This window comes from Aspergillus terreus, genomic scaffold (assembly GCF_000149615.1).
Source record: "Aspergillus terreus NIH2624 scaffold_3 genomic scaffold, whole genome shotgun sequence".
NCBI classification, from domain to species: Eukaryota; Fungi; Ascomycota; class Eurotiomycetes; order Eurotiales; family Aspergillaceae; genus Aspergillus; species Aspergillus terreus.
Genome location: NT_165926.1, coordinates 1969922 through 1990092, shown reverse-complemented (window position 1 = coordinate 1990092; position 20171 = coordinate 1969922). Strand labels below are relative to the sequence as shown.

General features: G+C 53.4%; 5 protein-coding genes across 5 annotated transcripts; 3 read left to right on the top strand and 2 right to left on the bottom strand.

The window, feature by feature from the left end:
* Window positions 1-1202: 1202 nt before the first annotated feature.
* Window positions 1203-3419, top strand: ATEG_02598 (DUF2457 domain-containing protein; the record flags this gene model as incomplete). Its single annotated transcript, XM_001211776.1, has 1 exon — window positions 1203-3419. The coding sequence occupies one exon, from the start codon at window positions 1203-1205 to the stop codon at window positions 3417-3419; it is 2217 nt and encodes a 738-aa protein (XP_001211776.1).
* Window positions 3420-4035: 616 nt separating this feature from the next.
* Window positions 4036-5024, top strand: sar1 (Arf family GTPase SAR1; the record flags this gene model as incomplete). Its single annotated transcript, XM_001211775.1, has 6 exons — window positions 4036-4054; window positions 4186-4289; window positions 4357-4396; window positions 4454-4519; window positions 4605-4904; window positions 4984-5024. The coding sequence occupies 6 exons, from the start codon at window positions 4036-4038 to the stop codon at window positions 5022-5024; spliced, it is 570 nt and encodes a 189-aa protein (XP_001211775.1).
* An 835-nt stretch (window positions 5025-5859) lies between these two features.
* Window positions 5860-7133, bottom strand: glcA (type 1 serine/threonine-protein phosphatase catalytic subunit GLC7; the record flags this gene model as incomplete). The annotated part of the gene is made up of 4 exons (XM_001211774.1): window positions 5860-5955; window positions 6010-6309; window positions 6470-6871; window positions 6957-7133. 4 exons carry the CDS (start codon window positions 7131-7133, stop codon window positions 5860-5862), a joined length of 975 nt encoding a protein of 324 aa, XP_001211774.1.
* A 2070-nt stretch (window positions 7134-9203) lies between these two features.
* ATEG_02595 (leucine-rich repeat domain-containing protein) lies at window positions 9204-11653 on the bottom strand (the record flags this gene model as incomplete). Its single annotated transcript, XM_001211773.1, has 2 exons — window positions 9204-11555; window positions 11612-11653. The coding sequence occupies 2 exons, from the start codon at window positions 11651-11653 to the stop codon at window positions 9204-9206; spliced, it is 2394 nt and encodes a 797-aa protein (XP_001211773.1).
* Window positions 11654-17460: 5807 nt separating this feature from the next.
* ATEG_02594 (patatin-like phospholipase domain-containing protein) lies at window positions 17461-19662 on the top strand (the record flags this gene model as incomplete). The annotated part of the gene is made up of 2 exons (XM_001211772.1): window positions 17461-18891; window positions 18946-19662. 2 exons carry the CDS (start codon window positions 17461-17463, stop codon window positions 19660-19662), a joined length of 2148 nt encoding a protein of 715 aa, XP_001211772.1.
* Between the last annotated feature and the right edge of the window lie 509 nt (window positions 19663-20171).

Here is a 20171-nt window from a genome sequence, read left to right as displayed (position 1 = left end):
AAGTTGAAAATGTTGGGGGTTCAACGTCATGTAATGGACGGTTCAGTAATATATTAGTCAGACACCGCAGTTGCTCGATGCAGAAGGTGTCGCAAAATCCCTCATAGTATTTTCTCTCCCTCGACCTCCCGATGGATGAAACCGGCTCGTCCCCGACTTCTACCAACCGTCAAAACGTTCGGAGAAGTCCTCGCTCCTACAAAGACACCCTCCACAGCAGGTCTCTTTCATCAGAATCTCTTGTGAACATGGGACCTTTGTTCTCGTGCGGTTTCGATGCATGTTGCTATTTTCAACATCCCTGGGGTCTATTCCCTGCACGAAGACAGAGTAGCCGCAGGAACCGATGACTACGGAGAACTTACATTTGCTTTTACCTGGAAAGTAAAAAACGAACAAAAACGAAAGTGGAGTCTTGCTGTGGATGACTATTGGCTGGAAGTCATTTGCAGTCGGGTTTTGAAAATCTCAACGCAGTGGCAATACGCCGGACGGGAATCTTTCAGTACTTCCATGACTTCTTCCCCCTCTTCTTTCCCGCAGTCGTATTATTAAAAATCATTTAATCTCGATAAATCAGGGAGGGGAAATTATTTTTCTAATGAATTTTTTTTTATTCTGATTTTTTAATAATAATTTTAATTCCCTTTTTATTCTCCGACTTGAACATTCCTTCTTCCTCTCTTCCTCCATCTCGATTTTCCACTCTCCTCTCCCACCTCACACAGCCAGCTCATTCAACTGGGGAGTTTATCTCTCTCGACGCGTCTTCTTCTTCTGGCGCTCTCTGAGCTGCCATTCTCTGAAGAAGGCGTACATCCTCTTGGCCCGCATACTTGAACGCTCCCTTTCCTTTTTCCACCGGCCCCCTCACATATACCTCCCGCCCACGACTACTTCTATACTTGCCTTCCCATCATGTGCCGTTTTATATCATGACAATTTGCGTCCTTGACGGGACCCCTTTTTCTTCTGTCGTCCTCTGGGTCGATCGGTTATCTCTTTGATTGATCGATTCTTGAGAGAGTATCTTCTTATCGGATATTTGTGATTTCATCTTTACCTCTTTCTGAAAGACCTCATCTCATCATCCCGCCACCCACCACCTCATCACCTTCTCACCACACCACACCTCCCTCTTCTTCCTTCTCTCCCTCTCTGTGGTCTTCCCTATCTGATCTCCAGTTCGGACTCCTAAAGGGATGGCTCACTTCCGTGGTGGTGATCGACCGTTTGCCTCGCTGCACAACCTATTGAAGATGCTACTCTCACCTCATCAGTCCAACAAGCCTGTCCAACAGGACAACGAAATGGCTGAGGACGTGGACGAACCCCCAGAACATCATTTTATCGACACCTCTACCATGCATGCCGACGACGGCCTAGTCTACGTCAAATCCCCCACCGTCGTCACCGACCACAAAGAATCCCTCCTCACCCGGGCCCTCAAGCACAGTCCGGTTCTCAGTCCGTCGGAGCAGCACCCGTCTCAGGATCACCCCCTCTGCCGCTCCTACCCTTACAGCATCAGTGGCATGTCCACCGCCGAGCTCACCAGTGATGGCGGTCTGACGAGTCCCTCCCTGTCCAACACCCCAAGCCCTCCACTGCCGGCCCAGTTCACCAACAGAGGTTCTCCGGCACGGATGGAAAACAACAAGGCTGCCGCTGGTCAAGCGGGTGAGTCTGCAGTGGAAGCCAACCTGGGACGCAAGAGGTGCATCAGCTTCGCATGCGGACGGAAAGCGGAGGAACCGAAGCCTCAACAACAACCCCCTACGCCTCAACGACCCGTCGCACAGGGTAGGGATAGTGAACCCACTCCTTCCGAACCCCTCAAGCGGAAGACGACTCTCACCTTTGTCTGTCCGGCTCGCGATCCCGACACCCGCCAAGAGCGCTCTCCCCTCCGCGGAGCCGCCTGCCGCGCGCGGCCTCGTGGATCGCCCGCACCGGTTGCTCGGAAGGCTTCTCCGGAGAAGACCGCCCCGTCCATCCCGTCGCCCCAGGATCAGAAGTCTCCCGCTCCGGACCGCAGGGCCGTCATTCCGAGTGGACTGGGTAAGTTCGAGGAATCGGAGGCTACCCGGTTCCATGAGTTTGCTAGCTCCGTTGAGGAGGATGACGAATGGGTCGTCAAGTCTTCCGATTATAAAGAGAAGATCACCTTGAGTGATTGTATGAAGAAAGAAAATGCGATCCGCAAGCTCGGTGAAGAAGCTGAGGCTGAGGAAGCCATGGAAGAGGAGGAAGCTGAAGAGGACGAGGACGAGGACGAGGATGACGAAGATGAGGATGAGGAGGATGAGGACGCTGACGACGACTCGACTGTTCACGACTTCTCTGATGATGGGAACGAGTCCGACAACGAGGCCGGGTTCGCCGATTCAGATGAAAGTGAGGATGGTTCGGAATACGAATTCTGGGCCCCAACGTCGACTACGGCTGCTACGACGCCTCAGACTCTCGAAATCCCCCGCACCGTTCTCCCGCGTCGCGATTCCAATACGTCCTTTGACTCTGCCAAGGAGGACCGTCGTCGAAGATGGCCGCCTGCGCTCTCCGGAAAGTCCGTGAGCCGGCCGACCAAGGTTCCCAAGATGCGCCCCAGCACTCCTAACCTGCCAGACAGCACGGATTTCGTCTGCGGCACGTTTGACGAGGACCGGCCTTTGGAAGCCGCCTATAAGTCGTGCATGGAGCAGCGTCGTCTTTCAAAGCAGATCGTCATCCCTCAGGATATCGACCCTAGCTTCCCTACGTCGGATCCAGATGATGAGGAAGACGACGATGGACTGGCCGAGTCGATGGTGGTCGATGAGGCGCCTCGCGGACGCCCTGGTGCCGACCAGTCACGGAAGCAGTCGCCCCGGACGTCCCCGCGCCGGATGGTTTCGCCGCCGCCGCCGACTCGTCGCCATTCTCGTTTGTCTCCCCGTCGCCTTCGTTCTCCGCCACCGCCGGTCAAGTTCAAGTCGCCCTTCAAGAGCGAAGGCGCGGCTACCAAGGACGTGCCTCGCCTCGATCCCCGCGGCATGAACATCAGTGAATTGGTGCAGCGGCCTCCCATGACTCGGACCAAGTCGCTTCCCCGGACCCCGAACCCCTTCTTCACCAAGGCGCACCAGTGGACAGGCATCGTCCCGCTCCGGGAATCCCCAGAGCGGGAGTCCTCCCGTACGCGCGAGGTGCATACGCGAGGCCCGATCGACATCGTCGAGGGGCTCGAAAAGAAACGCCAGAAACGCAAGGAAAAGTTCTGGCGTCAACACTGTCGCAAAGCTGCTAAGGAGCAGATGGAGCGACGACCGATCCCCGGCAAGGGCGCCGAACGGATGAAGGACCTGGGCCTCGCAGTTGCTGAGAGGTGCCGAGCCTACGGCGTTGGAGAGAACGCGCAGCTCGTCCTATCTGTTTAAGCTCGTCCGGTGGACCGTGTCATTCTTGTACATATTTTTGATTGTAACGGTCACCCAGTCTTTTCTTTTTCTGCCCCCTGATCATCATGGGTTGATTGGTGTACATTTGAGCGAGCGCCATTCGCTACAGTTGCTTATTGTTTTTAACTACGTGACGTGTCAACGGTCTTATTTCCTTACTATCTGCCTTTCCTCATGGAGGACATCTGTCTGCATTTACAGGCGGTCGCTTCATTCTTTCCCGTATACATATTGTTCGCATTCGTTTGCATGGAGGCGGCTATGGAGTATACCCCTTTGTTTGTAAAGTCAATGCAGTCAACCTGAGCTCAATCACTTGCACTGTAACCTTGAAGTAGCAAAGGTAGCAAAGTCGGCATGGTTCCGTGATGTGGCAATGATGCGAATCCTGCCTGAGGCACCAATATTACACGCGCAACTAGCCGCTCGGCTAGGGCGTCTAGCGACCGAGCGGACCAACTCAACGTCAGTCAACCTGTCCCGGACGGTCTCCCTCTTCTCTTCGCTTCTCTGTCCTCGCCAGCCCATCGCAACCTCCCGCCACCACCCACGCAGTCGTCTCCGTTTCTGCGCTTCGACCGATCGCTTTTCCATCATGTGGATCATCAACTGGTGTAAGTTCGCGTGCCTGTTGCCGTCGACTCAAGTCCACCCACCACTCCGGAGGGGGAACAAACAGCAAAGAGGGACGGGGAGAATAATCGGTTCCGAGATGGAGACTGACATGAGCGACGATGGATGACAGTTTACGACATTCTGGCCTCGCTGGGCCTGCTGAACAAGCACGCCAAGCTGCTGTTCCTGGGTCTCGATAACGCCGGCAAGACGACCCTTTTGCACATGCTCAAGGTGGGTTCCGCGGATTGGACGGGAGATTTGGCCCAGACAACATGCTAATACTAATTATTGCTGATAGAACGACCGCGTCGCTATCCTGCAGCCGACCGCCCATCCGAGTATGGCCCTACATCAGACACCGCAAACACAAAGCTGGATACTAACGGCACATGCAGCGTCCGAGGAGCTCGCCATCGGCAACAACCGCTTCACCACCTTTGATCTCGGCGGCCATCAGCAGGGTGCGTCCTTCCCTTCACCCTCTCCGCCCGTCAAACAAAACCCAGCCAAATAAACAAACAAAACTAACAATAATGATGATGATAGCCCGCCGCCTCTGGAAAGACTACTTCCCCGAAGTCAGCGGCATCGTGTTCCTGGTCGACGCCAAGGACTACGAGCGGTTCCCCGAGTCCAAGGCCGAGCTGGACGCCCTCCTCGCCATGGAGGAGCTGGCCAAGGTGCCCTTCCTCATCCTCGGCAACAAGATCGACCACCCGGACGCCGTCAGCGAGGACGAGCTGCGCCACCAGCTCGGGCTGTACCAGACCACAGGGAAGGGCAAGGTGCCGCTTGAGGGTATCCGGCCTATCGAGGTGTTTATGTGTTCGGTTGTCATGAGACAGGGTATGTTTTCTTTGCCGTTCCTTTCTTCTACTCCCTTGCGGGTTGTTTCGTGCGCGGTGCTGATGCTGATGTTCGACAGGTTACGGTGAGGGGATCCGGTGGTTGTCGCAGTATGTCTAAACATTGTCGTCGACTCTCGTAAGAAACATGTGTCGATCGCTGGATCATTGGGGGAAGAAAACTAGACCGATCCATCCGTCTCAAGTCCTGCTTGTTCTGTTTGTTTCATACCACCGTACCGTCCGTCTCTTTAGCTTGAATGCAGCATAGCGTCAATCTCTACCTGTATCTACGTAGATTCTCCTACCACATTTCGCAGTATCGATATGTCCAATATGATCTAGAATACAGGACCATATAGTGTACGGCCATCCATCGTGTACAGGATACCGCCAATCCTAGTCGGCTTCGTCTCATTGCACAAGGTCAAGAGAACAGTCGTTGCTTATTGGTTGGCATTACACTCACAGGAAGATTTTCTTTTCAAAAAGACAAGCAAACGAGAACACCAGATGCAGCCCGTCGCTTCCCTTCCCGGACGATGGAATGAATCGGACAAAACAATGGAACAAGAAGATGGGAAAATAAACATGGAAATCGGCGAGAAACAAGACAATAAAATAACAACACCAACCCCCTACTGTCAGAAGTGCCTTCCAGAGAGAAAAGTCATTAAAGCCGAGAGAGGAACAAGAGGAAGAAAGGGAAACTATTCGAGTCGCTGCGTTCATGTGCGGGGAGGTGGTTGAGGTGACGGTCTGCCTCTCGGTGAGGAGAATCTCTCTCTCTCGCGTGGTTCGGTATCTCTGCTGCTTCCGGTCGTCTAATGCATGGCCATTCGATGTCGTACGTTGCGATAGGGGTCTCTCGTGTGGTGACAAAGGTGGATGGGTATATGCCGCTCTTTCTTATCTCCGCCCGAACCTGCTGCACATGGAAAAGCTCGTATGATTTCTTACTTTTTCTTTTGCTTTCGCGGAGGAGTAATGGGTCGGCCTGAGCTCGTGCCCCCGTAGACGTACTTTTGTTTCTTTTCTGCTGGTTTCAAGATCTATCGCAAGAAAATAATTAGCTCGGCCCAGTCACACCTCGGCGTCCGGCTTACCTGGAAGGAACAAAGCAAGCTCTCATCAACACTCATCATCGCGCCGGCGTTGTCGAACTCGCCACAGTAGTTGGGCGCGCTGAATAGCGTGACCAGCTGTCGTTTGGAAAAGAACTCATATCCGTCCTCGACGACTTGGTGCGCACGGCATATCAGATCCATATCATGCTTCTGCAGGAAGCGTGATACGACGTCCGGACCGAACGTGAACGACACACCTCGGTCGTTCTCGCTCCAGCCGGTGATATCTTTGTCCGGATCGGACCACAGCAGATCGCACAGAAGACCGCAGTCAGGAATCTATTTCAGTCAGCAAGTCGAGCCTTGAGCTTCACGGAGCCCGGCAGATTCTGTTGTACATCTGCGTAGGTGGGATCTCGGAAAGAACCGGGAACCTCCCGGCGCGCATTACTTTGGGGGCGGAATTTGGGGGATGTAATGAAAGAAAAGCCGGACTTACATCCGTAGGACGCATCACCCGGCGAATCTGCTCCATCGAGTTGAGATCGGGGCTCAGACCACCGTGCATGGTGAAAATCTTCTCGTCAATGATCGCGGCAATCGGCAGGCAGTTGAAGCAGTCCGTGAAGGTCTTCCACAGCTTGATGTTATACCGCCGCTTGCACTCATCGTAGAATCCGTAGATCCGGTTGATTGACGCGCACTCGTGGTTTCCGCGAAGGACGAAGAAGTTCTCAGGGTATTTGATCTTATAGGCCAAAAGCAAACAGATAGTCTCTAGAGACTGCTTGCCACGGTCGACGTAGTCGCCCAGGAACAGATAGTTGGCCTCTGGGGGGAAGCCGCCATATTCGAACAGACGGAGGAGGTCGTAGTATTGGCCGTGAATGTCACCACAGATCTGAACGCACCGGGAAGTTAGTGAACACGATTTCGAACCCAATTCTCATACGAAGCGGCGGCTCCGGATGGTGGATTGGTCTTACCTTGATGGGGGCCTCCAGCTCCAGTAGAATGGGCTGAGAGATGAAAATTTCACGGGCTTTGGTGCAGAGATAGCGGATTTCCGACTCCAGGAGCTGAACCTGCTTTCCCGGGCGGCTGCCTCTCACCTCCAACAGTCTATCAATGATCGAGTCCAGATCCACTTCTTGGTCCGCCATGACGAAGTGGCTTTAGCGAGAGATGGGGAAGGGGGAGGGAGAAGAAAAGAGACGGAGGGCAATGTAATTGATTAAAACAGGCGCGGGGCGACAAAAGAAAGACGACGAAGAAAAGAGAAGAGAAAGAGGGCGAAGAATCGCTGGCGAAGAGCTCGGCACGATTGATGACGCGGCGTCTATAGACTGTGGCGAGGAAGGTGTTAGGATCACTCAAGAATAGAGATACGGCAACTAGTATTGAAGGCGAGGGCGCGAGAAACGCGTGAATCAACCGCCTGGAGAATTTTTTCCCTCTCTGGATGGATGATGGGAGACGACAGGGCGGATGGGGGAGGAGGGGCGGAAGGCTTACCAAACGGGATCTAAGAAAACCGAAAGTAAAAGGCGGCGGAAACAGGCCGAATGGCCTTGAGGACAACGGAGGGATCTGGCGGTGACGCCAGAAAGTTGTGAATGACTCCCACTACCTTTGGTGGATGGGGGATGGTGGTGAAGGAGATAAGGCGCGCGTGCAAGACGAGGGGAAAAACTCGTTGGGGGAGGAGTGGTTCGGATTCCGGGACGGATTGGCGACAGACACGCGATGGGAACGATGCGACAAAGGATGAAAAAGACGAGAGATAAGAGACGGTCAACCGATTCTACACGAGCGCAAGGTGGCGTGAGGGAGCTGTCGACCACGGAAGATTGAGAAGAAGACGACGACGACGACGAGGAGGCGATGGAAACGGTTGTCGGCAATCAAGGGAGATCTTTTTCTTCGCAGCGGTCGGCTGGTCGGACTGTTTGTGTTTTGGGGCGGCGAGGGAAAATTTGCAACAAATCCACAAGCTCTGCAGTGGGAAGAAACGAAGGAGAAATACGAGGTTAGTTCGGGAGCAGAGGATGATGAAGATGGACGGACTAGATAGAGGGAGGAAAGACTCACCAAATGGAGATTGGTTGGGAGGAGAGAGAGAGGAGGAGGAGGAGAGGAGGAGAAAAGCGAGAAAGCGAGAGAAGGGAATTCAGCTTGCAAGGAGAAAAAGGGAGGCGTAATATTACCGTATTGAATACCCTCCTCTCCTCCACCTCTCGGTCTGCCGCACCTACCTACGGGACGGTAGAGGTAGTAGACAACCGTCTCTTCATCTACTAGGTTCTATCTACAGGGTAAGACTCTTCTCTCTAGTAAGTCTTTCTAACATCACTGAAACATTCTCTTCTCTTACTTGAATTATATTCTACCAGCTTACCCCCCCGCTCCCTCCTATACGTCCCACTCCCATCCAGTCCGTCCCAAAAATAAGCATCGCGGCGCTTCGACCTCCTCCGGCCATGGACAGCTGCAAGGAGCCCCTCCATAGATCACTTCCTTACCATCTATCATACCAGTGGACATCAACAATTCAACGCCAAACGGTTTGCATTCGACTAATCCTAGTACCCGAGTCATGGGAGAATATCATCACAACATCTTCGTAGCTCATGCATTAGGTCCGAAACTCATCACTGCTCTCAGGGCAAAACGAAACAGGAGCAGGAAAGACAGAACAAAAAAGGTTCCAAAGGTATACATCCCGCCAGAAACTCAAAACAGAATCGAAAACGGAAATCCATATCCCCCCAAGATATCATCAAAGAGGAATCATCCCGCGACATCATCAACTAAACCATGTCGAAACAAGAGAAACAATCAGAAACGCCTGCAACACCAGTACACCCCAGTACAGTACAAGTGGTCTAAAGACTCTTGGAAGAATGAATGCCTCCCATCATATAGTATGGACCAGCCGAAAGGTCGAATGAAGAGTGCAGATGGAAACAAATGGGAGGGGAAAGCGGAGGCGATGACAAGCGTTCATACATCCGGCCCGCAATCTCGTCAGATCACTAAACGCCTTCAACAATGCAGCCGGGAATCGGCAAACCGCTGGTCAAGGACGTGCTCAACCAGCAGTGCAGTATGATCAGTCCTCCGCGAGGAGGTGGTTGTGTATATCGATGTATCAATGAAGAGTGGGGGTTCTTTTTTATGTGAGAAAACGGGTCAAAATCCACTTTTGAAAGTAGGCATGATGCCAATGAATATCAACCGAGCGCGTGACCACCGCTGAGGATCGGTTGGGTGTTCGGTCGAGCCAGGGAATCCGTCGCAATCATGCCGGGCTCGCCGAGATCTCGCGACGCTTGTTCCCAACCGCGTTCCCCCAACGTAGTCAGCCAGCCGTTGCCCACGTCTTGCTTCAGAGCCTCAAGCTGCCGTTGGACAAACTCCTGGTCGACCTTCCAGTCTGCTCCCTGAAGGGAGCGGGGGATCGGCAGAGCTTCTTCCACGGGCAGCGGAGGCAGCTCTCGAGCACTAAGGGGCACGTGCGTATTCGAAGGTCCGGCCTGAGGTCCACCATCAGATTTCCATTGACGGTCGGCAGACGGCGTGACAAACGGATCAACGGGTAATTGAAGGTGCGGAACGGAAAGGGCAGAAGGCACCACTGCACCTGGGTGTTCATTACCATCAGTGGAAGGCTTTTCGACAGACAGGTCCACTATCCTCCGCCGATGACCCTTCTTGCGACGACTGGACCCCACTTCCTTGACATCCGGTGTCCCTCGCCGCGTGGGCCGCTCTTGCTCTTCCCCAGCTTTGGGCGGATGACTCCCTGGGATAACCGAGATCGTGGGCTTGCTGACAACGGCTGAATGATCCGCGGCGGCGGATCGGATGACCGGTGCGGCTTCGGGTTCCGCCACCCGCTCGATTAATTGCTTCCTCTCCGTATACCCTGGTCCCGAACCATCGATGATGATGTCTTCGGCGTACCCCGGCGTGCGACGGAACAAGTTGAATATCACCACACGGTACCCGGAATGGGTCTTCACAAACGGGTTGCCCGACACCCAGATCTCCCGTATCTCAGGAAGACAGGTCAGTCGGGCGATCTCCGTTGGATCAGACAGCTTGTTATCACGGAGATCCAACCGTTCAAGCGAAAGCAGTCGTTCGATGCCGGCCAACGAGCGAAGACGGTTGCCTCGGAGGTTCAGCGCGGTGATGGCGGGGAGCGGGTTGCGAGACAGGGAATGCAGAGACTCAATCATGCAATTGGCGAGATTCAACGCTCTCAAGGCGACCAACGAGGCCAAGCTATCCGGAACTTCGGTGAACAGATTGGCGGACAGGTCGAGGGACTGGAGCGTGTTGGCCACCGGGGCCAGACTGGCGGCCGTCAGGGTCGTCAACGAGTTGTCCGGGAGACCGAGATGTCGCAGGAATCGCCATTTCATCGGGGGGAGGATCCCAGCCAGGAGATTCGACGAACTTCCGCTGCGGTGTCCGGAGGCTTCACTGGAGTTCGAACTGCCGGATCCCGTGCGGCGTATGTGTGAAGGATTCCCTCGGCTGTGACGATACGAGTGCTTCGAGCTGGTCGGACGCGATGGAGAAATACTTCCCGTCCGTGGCCGGCCTTTGGCACCCTCGGACGCACCTCGGATCATCGGAGCGGCTTTGGGGCTGGCGCTCGAACCAAACGGCGCATCGGCCACGGGAGACCCCGGCGCAGAGAGCGATCCGGACATCTCAGTTTTATGGACCGGCTGAGGGTGCGTATTTCCATTCCATCCCAACACCGGTGACGGCTGGTGCTTGGAAGACCGTCTGCGACGCTTATCAATATCGTCAAGCACGATCCCGGTAAGCAAGTCGCCGGGATCCTCGAGGTTGGCCCTTTTCACAGTCAATGTTCTCAGTTGCTCGGAGAGTCGGTCCCAGCCGAAAAACGAGCGGAAATCTATGTCGATTATCTCCAAAGCACCCAGGTTTTTGAAGGAGTGGAGAGGAACAGCGGTGTCGAAGGGGAACTCCTCATATCCGCGGATCAGGCGCGCGCGGCGATCCGGGGCTAGACGGAGACAGGGGATTTTGGTGAAGGCGGAGTATAGGTATTTAAGGTCTGCTTCTAAAGCTGCCTTGGCCTTTTCCGACTTGGATACGGAGTCCTTTGTTCCTAGACCGAATGATGACCAGAGCCCACTCATACCAGACATGACGCTACGGACACTGGAGACGGAATGAATGGAGTCTCGGTCACCCCGCGATCGCTGGGGCTTATTCAGAAAGGAGACATAGGATTGAGATACATCGGTTTGGATGTTCTCCAAACGGACACTCATCGGACCCACGGAAATGGACAAGTCTTCGAAGCGGGAGAGAAGGTAGAAGAGGTGGTGAGGGGTGAGGGTCAGTTTCGCGGGTTTGATATTTTGCGAGGTGAACTTTATTGCCCCGAACGATAGAGCGGCGGCGAGAGTGGCGGTAGTCGAGCTCGAAGACGAGCCGGACTGGGTATGGGAGGAGGATCCATTTTTGGAGGGTTGACGGCGCAGTTGCAGAGCATTGGCAAGGGCTTTCTCGTGCGTGCGTACAAAACTGGCAAGATTCTAGATTGCGGGGTTTGTTAGTAGCTCGGAGATGTCGTCGAGACCGGAAGACATACTTTGATGAAAAGCTGTCCATCTTCAGTGTTCAGCTTCTCCATTACGGACAATGCTTTGCCCAACAAGACAGGGTCCAGTCAGGCGAACTCTGAAGAGGAACGCTCAAAGGATACTCGTAAAGTTGGAGACAGGAGTCGACATTTTGTTTGCTCAAGGCCAGAGGAGAGGATGGAGAGACGCGCGGATCTTGGGACAAACGGGGTCAGTCTAGGTGGGACAAGCACGAGCGACGGACATACCTGGGAAATATCGAAATAGATAGAATGAAAATGCAGTCTACAGAAGAATGGAGAACCGAGGAGAAATGAACAATAAGAAAGACGAAATGAATTCACGAAACCTCCCACGACGGCGGTGATGTTGAAAGCTGAATAGGAACAGACCCTCCAATCCCGTGTTGCAGGGAGCTTGTCGCCTGGACAATGCAAAGAGAAGAGGCGTACTGAGAGAAGGGGAGGAGGAAGGTCGTTGGAGAAAAGGGGAGGGAAGATGAGATGCGATAGAGTAGATAGGACGGGATAGGGAGAAGGAAAAAAAAAAGTGAGACCAGACCAGACAGGATAGGACAGGGCCGGGGGAAGGTAAATCTAATATGCAAGCACCAGAGGCTAGTCAGGCTAGCAGTTTAGTGGTGGTATGCACGATGGGGGGGCAAGCCAAGGGTGGGTAATGGGATGTGCACTGGATCAATCAGCTGAGGGAGGAGGGGCTTAGGCGGACGGTAAGCTGATAATATTCAGATAGAGAAAAAGGTTGATAGACGATAGAGACGTCTAGGATTTAATATTAATTTAGGACTCCAAGTCATCTGTCAAAGAATCGTGTTCGAACAAAAGACCAAGGTATCGGAACGGACGCTTATTAGTTGGTTGTTATGACTACGCTCGCTTATTATTATTATTCTTATTATGATGGCGCTGGTGATGGTTGTTATCGGGATAGGAGTCGAGGTACGTACGTGCACCGGTATCGTATGGTATGGCGGGGACCACTCATCTTTAGTCCCGTCCAATATAGGGTTGGAAATTTGCCTCGATAGCTGATCCTCTGAAACTAACAGACGCTTTAATATGTCCGTTATTATTATTCCTGTCGTGATTCCATTATATGATGGTAACTTCTCCCGCCGTCCCTTTCGTTCCTCCTTTACTACAATACCGGTGGCAACCTCTCCATTCGATTTAGTCTCCTGTTGCTGCCGTCCCTATCAAAATCTACGGAGTATCGCGCTTGAGCCGAACCATGGTCAGCCACCGGGTTAGTCCTCGGGACAGCTGTTTCGGGGTAGACTCATCTGGGGAGTGTTACCCCTGGTACACAATTCCATGAGGGGATCAATAAATGAGAGGTCACCGTCTGGAATGAGGATAATGTCCTTAAGGTTCTACCCCTCCCTGGAACCATTCCTGAACATGACGAGAAAGGTGAATATCTGGACGGTTTCAGATCAGAGCGGGATATGATTGATTGCCAGATCAAAACAACGCTGGACCCAAGGGATTCCGTCATGACATTCTTCGGCTCCCGGACAGGCGGTGGAGTCCTACGGAGTAGATAACTCGTACTCTGAATGACAACACGAGAGTGAAGCGGGTGTACAGTAAACCGATCGCGGACGCTTGGCCGAAAGAAATTCAATTCTGATGCGGTCATAATAATAGTACATAGTGATGATAATGGAGTGATCAGCAGCAGCATGAAGACCGCCCACAGGATGCAGGGCGGGTGAAAGAGCGGGCAAAGAAAAGTTTTAGCTGAATGACGATGATCGGAGGGGAGGAGTGACCCGTGCTGGGGCGGAGCTCGACTGTTACCCGATGCAACCTTCTCTCGCTATCAACACCACCCGTGATTGGCAGTGGGGCTTCCAACGTGCAGCTGATAGCGCCCTGGCGGAGGCATCACAGGCGAATCACCGCCGGTTCTGGGTCACCTGCATGACGCTTTCCTGCAGAGGCTCTAGAGGCACTGCAAAGGACGAGGGTTAAAAAAAGACAGTACATATGTAGTAATAAATAGTAATAATAATAAAAAGAAAAGAAACGGCTCGAATGAACCCCCCTATTCAGGGGACACAAGAGTCAGTCCATCGTATGCTACGTACATGTAGAACATCCTGGATCCATGCCGCCTCTGATCGATCCCGTCCCTGGTGCACGGCCTATCTAAGATCCGGAAGATAACCATTTCTCCGAAGACACTGTGTCTACTCCCTATAGTAAGTATATCGCACTGACCGTAAACCTGATATGATATTATCATCCCTGAGAGGCTCAAGTGGAGACCGTCAAATTTGCCTCCGTCCGATCAACTGACCAGGATATGACCGAGTCATCATCACGATTCTCATAGGGATGACTCGGAAATCGCGTTCAGGATGACTGTTTTCCTCACCCAGTATCATCCTCTCAGTCGCCTCGATATACAAGCATTACAATAGGCGACCCGGTATACTAAGTTTGGTGGTCCGAACCAACCATCAAAATCAATCACTATCAAAAGTCACACCGCTCTATCCCACACACACACACAAACACACATACACATGCCTGCCTCATCACACCACCACCATTCACATTCTTCGGTGAGTCCCCTCCTGCCGTGCCAGATAGACCGTTTCTCCATCATTCGATCCATGGTTCCCATCCGTCCTGTTCATTTCCGACCTTCATCCCCTCTTGGTGTTCTTCTTCATCCACCACGCCCCACGTTCTTGTGATCGCCCGGAAACATCCATCGCTGCACGCACATTGGCCCCGCGCCTTAGATCAATGACGTTCATGAATCATTGTGGATGGTACGGTGACCGACAGCCTCGCGGCTGCCCACCAATCCCCGTCTGCAGGCTTGACGGGACATACGAATCACCATACAGAATAAATAGCCACGGTCAGCCTCGAATTATAGCAGACGATGTTATGATCGGAGGGCGATCCAGTGTCGGTACCCCGGTACACCGCGTTTCGAACGCAATACGCGCTCAGAACCGCGGGTATCATACAAAATTAAATCCCTGCCCAGTTTGCCCCGGATGGGAAAGGCAAATAAAGAAGTCTGAAACGGCGTTCCCGCGGTAGGAGAGTTTTATATCTATCAAGAGGCAGGGAGTGTTGCGCCATCGCCCGGCGAACCGAATTGCTGCCTGCCGCGCAGCTATGCCGCATGTAGATTGCGATGTTAGGAGGCTTCTGCGCGCAAGCCCGCGACCGACGGCATATAGCTGTATGCATGTATAAAACTTTTTTATATCATGCACGACGTAAGGGAGCGGCCGGTACGACGATGCGGTGCACTTGATCCCTGAATCAATCGTGTCTCACACGATGCAAGCTCGGGTTTCTTGGCGGCGACTCCGGCAAGAGCTCATTCGTCTTGCTGTCTCCGACATAGGACAAAGAACGGGACGGGGGATTAGTTCGTCATTGGGGGAGGGCCTTGGGAACGATAATCAGATTTAGCCCAAGCGTCGCCTCGCACATGACCCGCAGAATGACATCGTGAAGAAAGTAGGCAGTTCCATTTGCGAACAAACGGTGCTACTTCATCCACATAGGCGGTATGGAGTAGCACGATGGGACTTGCATCTCCACTCGATGCGCTCATGGAGCCACGCCGGGAAATACGCGCCGGCAAGACGAGTACCGGCTCGGACACACAAAGCAACGCATCAGACACGACCAACCCGAGCCAAAAGTGGATATGGAGATCGAACGACTGGTGCGAGGGCGGGTGACGACTCCACTCCGTCAACCGCTCGAACGATCAGCGAAGGTGCGATTCTCCTGCCAATGAGCGTGTCCATGGCGACCATTTGCATGTTGCGATCCCGCGTGTGAGGCAAGCATCGTGTATGGAGTAGACTCGGACGGGGAGGGGTGGTTGGTCAGTCCTCAAGGGGGTTTGCAAAGGTCGGTCATGCATGTTGGATGTATCGCGCGCGCGCACGGCGCACACGGACCAAGGAAAAAGCACCGATTTGCCCGATCTTCATGCATTAGAGAGAATTCGGAAGAGGATGGGCAAAGTTTAGTCACCATCGCGGGCGGAGGGTGGCTGTTTCAATTCTTCCTCCCACACTCCATGAGCGAGGTTCACTCGCGCCCCCCTCCTGCAGGTTCCTGTTTCGGGAAACCCTACTTGAACTCTTCCATTCCATCCATTCCCATGGTGACGCCAGACGTTGACTAACAGAATACTTGTAGAGGTACCCTCGGGCTAAGGATTTTGCGACTTCCCAATAACGTTACCCCAAATGCCACCGTGAAACCAACGCGGCGGCAACCGCGCGAGAACATTAATCTCGGCCGTCGGTCTAAGTGGCCTGTGTAGGTTCAGTAACGGCCCGTTCAAGGGGTGATTTATCACCGACATAACGGTGGACAGTAGGTGTCTGCTATCTTGTATCCAAGAAAGGAGGGGCAATCGATAGGATATTGAGTCTCATTCCTTTTTCCCCAGCCAGCCTCTGAGCGCCTACATCGGCCATATGATGCCCCTCGGCGATCTCTAACCGAGAAGGCTAAATCCAAGCTCACTAAAGCTGCAGTTAGATCCATGGCGTTCATAATCATGTTCTCGAGTAAGCCCGCGTGCAGCCGACCCCTACGAAAGGAATCGCGGCGCAGACAAAAACGTGCTAGGGGAAGCTGTAGCCTGCCAGACCAACTCGCATAGCGTGCGGTAGCTGCAAATCATCGCCAGGTTGACCCCTTCAGCGGGAGGAATCGGATGGAGCGTCCTCGCGCATACGACTTCGTGTTGAATCCTTCCATGCCCCTACCACTCAACAGCGTCGAGAATCCGTTTCATCCCACCGGAAGGTAGGTAGTCTCCGGTTCCCCTTTCAGGACTACGAACATGACGGCTGGGAATTTACCCCGCAATGCTTAAAGGTCAAAGTGGCTTGGTTGATATTCACTTCCTTCCAATCAGTCGGCTCCCTACGAAGTAGACGCTCGCCACTCCTCAGGTGATGACACAAGTGGTATCTCATATATCGCCCCTTCAGCAAGCCATGATTGAGATTTTGACCGCTAATCGCGCGACATTCTTTCGAAGGCTGAAGGCGAAATTCAATCCGGGTGGTGAAGGCGCCGAGAAAAGGTTGTGAGTCTTTCGTTGCCTCTGTGCCACTGGAGTGGATTTCATACGACATGTCGGTCCCAGAGGATGTATGGTGTACGTAGGCATGTACAGATGCCACGATCACCCACAGCCGATCAACTTGCTGGCCGCGTGTTCTGAAGCATGTGGACGGCCCTCCGTGCATTTACAATGTTCCCCAGACCGAGCAGTCGGTACATACTCCGGACCCCCTACATTCTACCTATTCAGGTGATACGGAGACCTTTGTTTACTTGCGAGGGGTGTTCCGATGTTCAGATATCTGTTCAGATATCCCGTGGTTGCATCGAAAAGTCGGTGAAGATCCAATTCCACTTGATAATACTTGTAATGGAAAGTCAACAGAAACTAAGGAGAAAGCATAAAGAGAACTGAGATAGCGGGGATAAACCCTCTTAGCGGCTGGGACGTCGGAGTCCGCCATGAAACATTCCCTGTTGAGAAAGAAGATTAAACCCTTGTTGATTTGGCGGGAGGGGGTGTGGACCCATGGTTCTTCTTATCTCGGCTCTGGCGCGGGGTCTCCCGCCACTGCTGAGTCATGTATCAACCCCACTACTGTGGCTGGACCAGCCGCTGTGGCGGTGTAGCCTCCGATTGTGTGACGTCGATGTCATCCTCTCCATCCAACTCGAATCTCGCAATCCTGCCAATGCCATGGTACGGATGCCCATCCATCCCTACAAATACGTCCCTGTAATCCCGCCATGAATGCTTCTTGATCATGACCGATTCTGCAATTGGCAACGTTTACGATCCTCGTGCCCTCCCCGACTACGACCGCGAATTCATCCACCCGGATGATCTGCGACGGTTCGAAAACGCCCTCAATGACCAGGACGTGCTCCCCCTCGTCGCCCTCAACGACTGGCGCCCCGTCTACCAGCGCGTCCGCAAGACCCGCGGCCGCCGAAAGGAGCCGCGGCGAACAAAGGATGAGACCAGAGAAGGCGTGCTGTACACCGTTCTGAAGTGGCCCTTTCTGGCCTTTGTGCTGGGCTGGATCAGCTTCCTGGGTGTAGCGTATATCCTGACCCGCTTCTACATCTTTATCTACGAGCAGTGGGTGTCCTGGCGCGGGAAGCGGCAGTCCCTGCGGAAACAGCTCTATGTGCAGACTAATTATCGCGACTGGCTCAAGGCCGCGGAGGCACTCGATGCCCATCTGGGAAACCATGCGTGGAAGGAGATCGACGAAAACGCATACTATGACCATATCACCATAAATAAGCTGGTTTCGCAGCTGCGGAAGCTGAGGCAAGATGCGGAGTGGGAGATGCACCACGAACAGGTCAACGCGGCAGAGTCGCCGGCGGTCGAGGAGCTGTGCACTATTCTCGAAGCGTGTGTCAAGAACAATTTTGCCGGTGTAGAGAACCCCCGTCTTTACAGCGAAACATACTCGGGGACCAAAGTTTTGGTACAGGAATACGTTGACGAGGTGAAGGCCTGCTTGGAGTTGGTTGCCGAATCTAAGCAGATCAGCGACGAAGACAAATATCATCATTTCAAGCACCTGGATACAAATTTTGGACGCACCGCGCTTTGTCTATCGGGTGGCGCCACTTTTGCCTACTACCATTTTGGAGTCGTCCGGGCTTTGCTGGATAACAACGTTTTGCCCGAGATCATAACCGGCACATCGGGGGGAGCACTGGTAGCTGCGCTGGTTGCTACGCGAACGGACGAAGAACTGAAGCAGCTACTCGTGCCCGCCCTGGCACACCGCATTCGAGCGTGCCATGAAGGGTTCACGACGTGGGTTCGGCGGTGGTGGCGCACAGGAGCGCGATTCGACACCCTCGAGTGGGCACGACAATGCAGCTGGTTTTGCAGGGGATCCACCACTTTTCGGGAGGCATACGAGCGAACAGGTCGAATCCTGAACGTGTCATGCGTGCCCTCCGATCCTCATTCACCCACGATCCTGGCGAACTACTTGACATCCCCGAACTGTGTCATCTGGAGTGCTGTGCTCGCCTCTGCCGCCGTCCCCGGTATCTTGAACCCCGTGGTCCTGATGACCAAGAAGCGCGATGGCACACTGGCACCGTACTCGTTTGGTCACAAGTGGAAGGACGGCAGCTTACGGACTGACATTCCCATCAAGGCGCTGAATCTCCACTTCAACGTCAACTTCACGATCGTCTCACAGGTATGAGCCCACCCAATACACACGAGACGTACCACTGACCGTTCCACCTTGCAGGTAAATCCGCACATCAACCTCTTCTTCTTCAGCTCCCGAGGCGCCGTCGGGCGACCCGTCACCCATAGAAAAGGGCGAGGCTGGCGCGGCGGCTTCCTGGGATCAGCCATAGAGCAGTACATCAAATTAGACATGAATAAATGGCTGCGCGTGCTCCGCCACTTGGAACTCCTTCCCCGTCCGATGGGCCAAGACTGGAGCGAGATCTGGCTGCAGAAGTTCAGCGGCACCGTCACCATCTGGCCAAAGACCGTCCCGTCCGACTTCTACTACATCCTTTCTGATCCGACCCCGGAGCGCCTGGCCCGAATGATCCATATGGGCCAGCAGAGCGCGTTCCCCAAGATCCAGTTTATCAAGAACCGCCTCAAGATCGAGTACGCGATCATCAAGGGCCTGCAGCAGACCGCTCCGCGCGGCGGCGGCCGTGCCACGTCCCCAACGCAGCTCCGTCTCCGCAACGGTCATGGCAACGGGCCCGTCAACCCGATAGACGAACGTCTGGATCAGAATCTTCCCGAACGGACGGGGGAGTATTCCAAGGAGGCCGATGCCAACTCTGCGGAAATGTCCGATAGTTCTGGCGTTGACTCCGCCACGGCGTCGGCCCTGCGTGAGGCTCGCCACCCACGCCGGAATAGCATGTTGGTTGAGATGCAGCGACAGTCGGCGGTTTTCTTCGATGATGTCGATAGTGACACGTGGAAGGGGCAGTGATTATTTTTATCGTCGTACAGAGTTGCTCAGATGGTTCTGGTACATTCTGTGTTGTATTTTTAGTGTTGTTATACTAGATGTTTCCTAAATTGTGACATAAAGAGTGTTTATAGGACGGACTCTAATATGCATGCTAGACAGATATCTGCAAGGTCGAGATTATAGCCTAGAAGAGGTCGAAGCATGAGATATCAATCACTAACTCGAAGTGGCAGCACTAGAATATATAATTCATCAGGCTCGCCTACTTTCGTTCAACACCAAATTACCTATCGACGGGTTACCATTCATAGCGCTGGTGATGATACTATCGATGTAAGTCACTGTCTGTCAGGGGAAGCAATAACCAAGAGATCGTTATATAAAGCTGACGCTTACACAGAAACATCGTGAATATATTCCTTTGATCTATGCTATTATTGCGACACGCAGCTTATATCACGCGTGGCTTATGCCCTGTGGGAAATCAAATACCACATTCGGGTCTGCGAATGATTTCAGCGATTGCA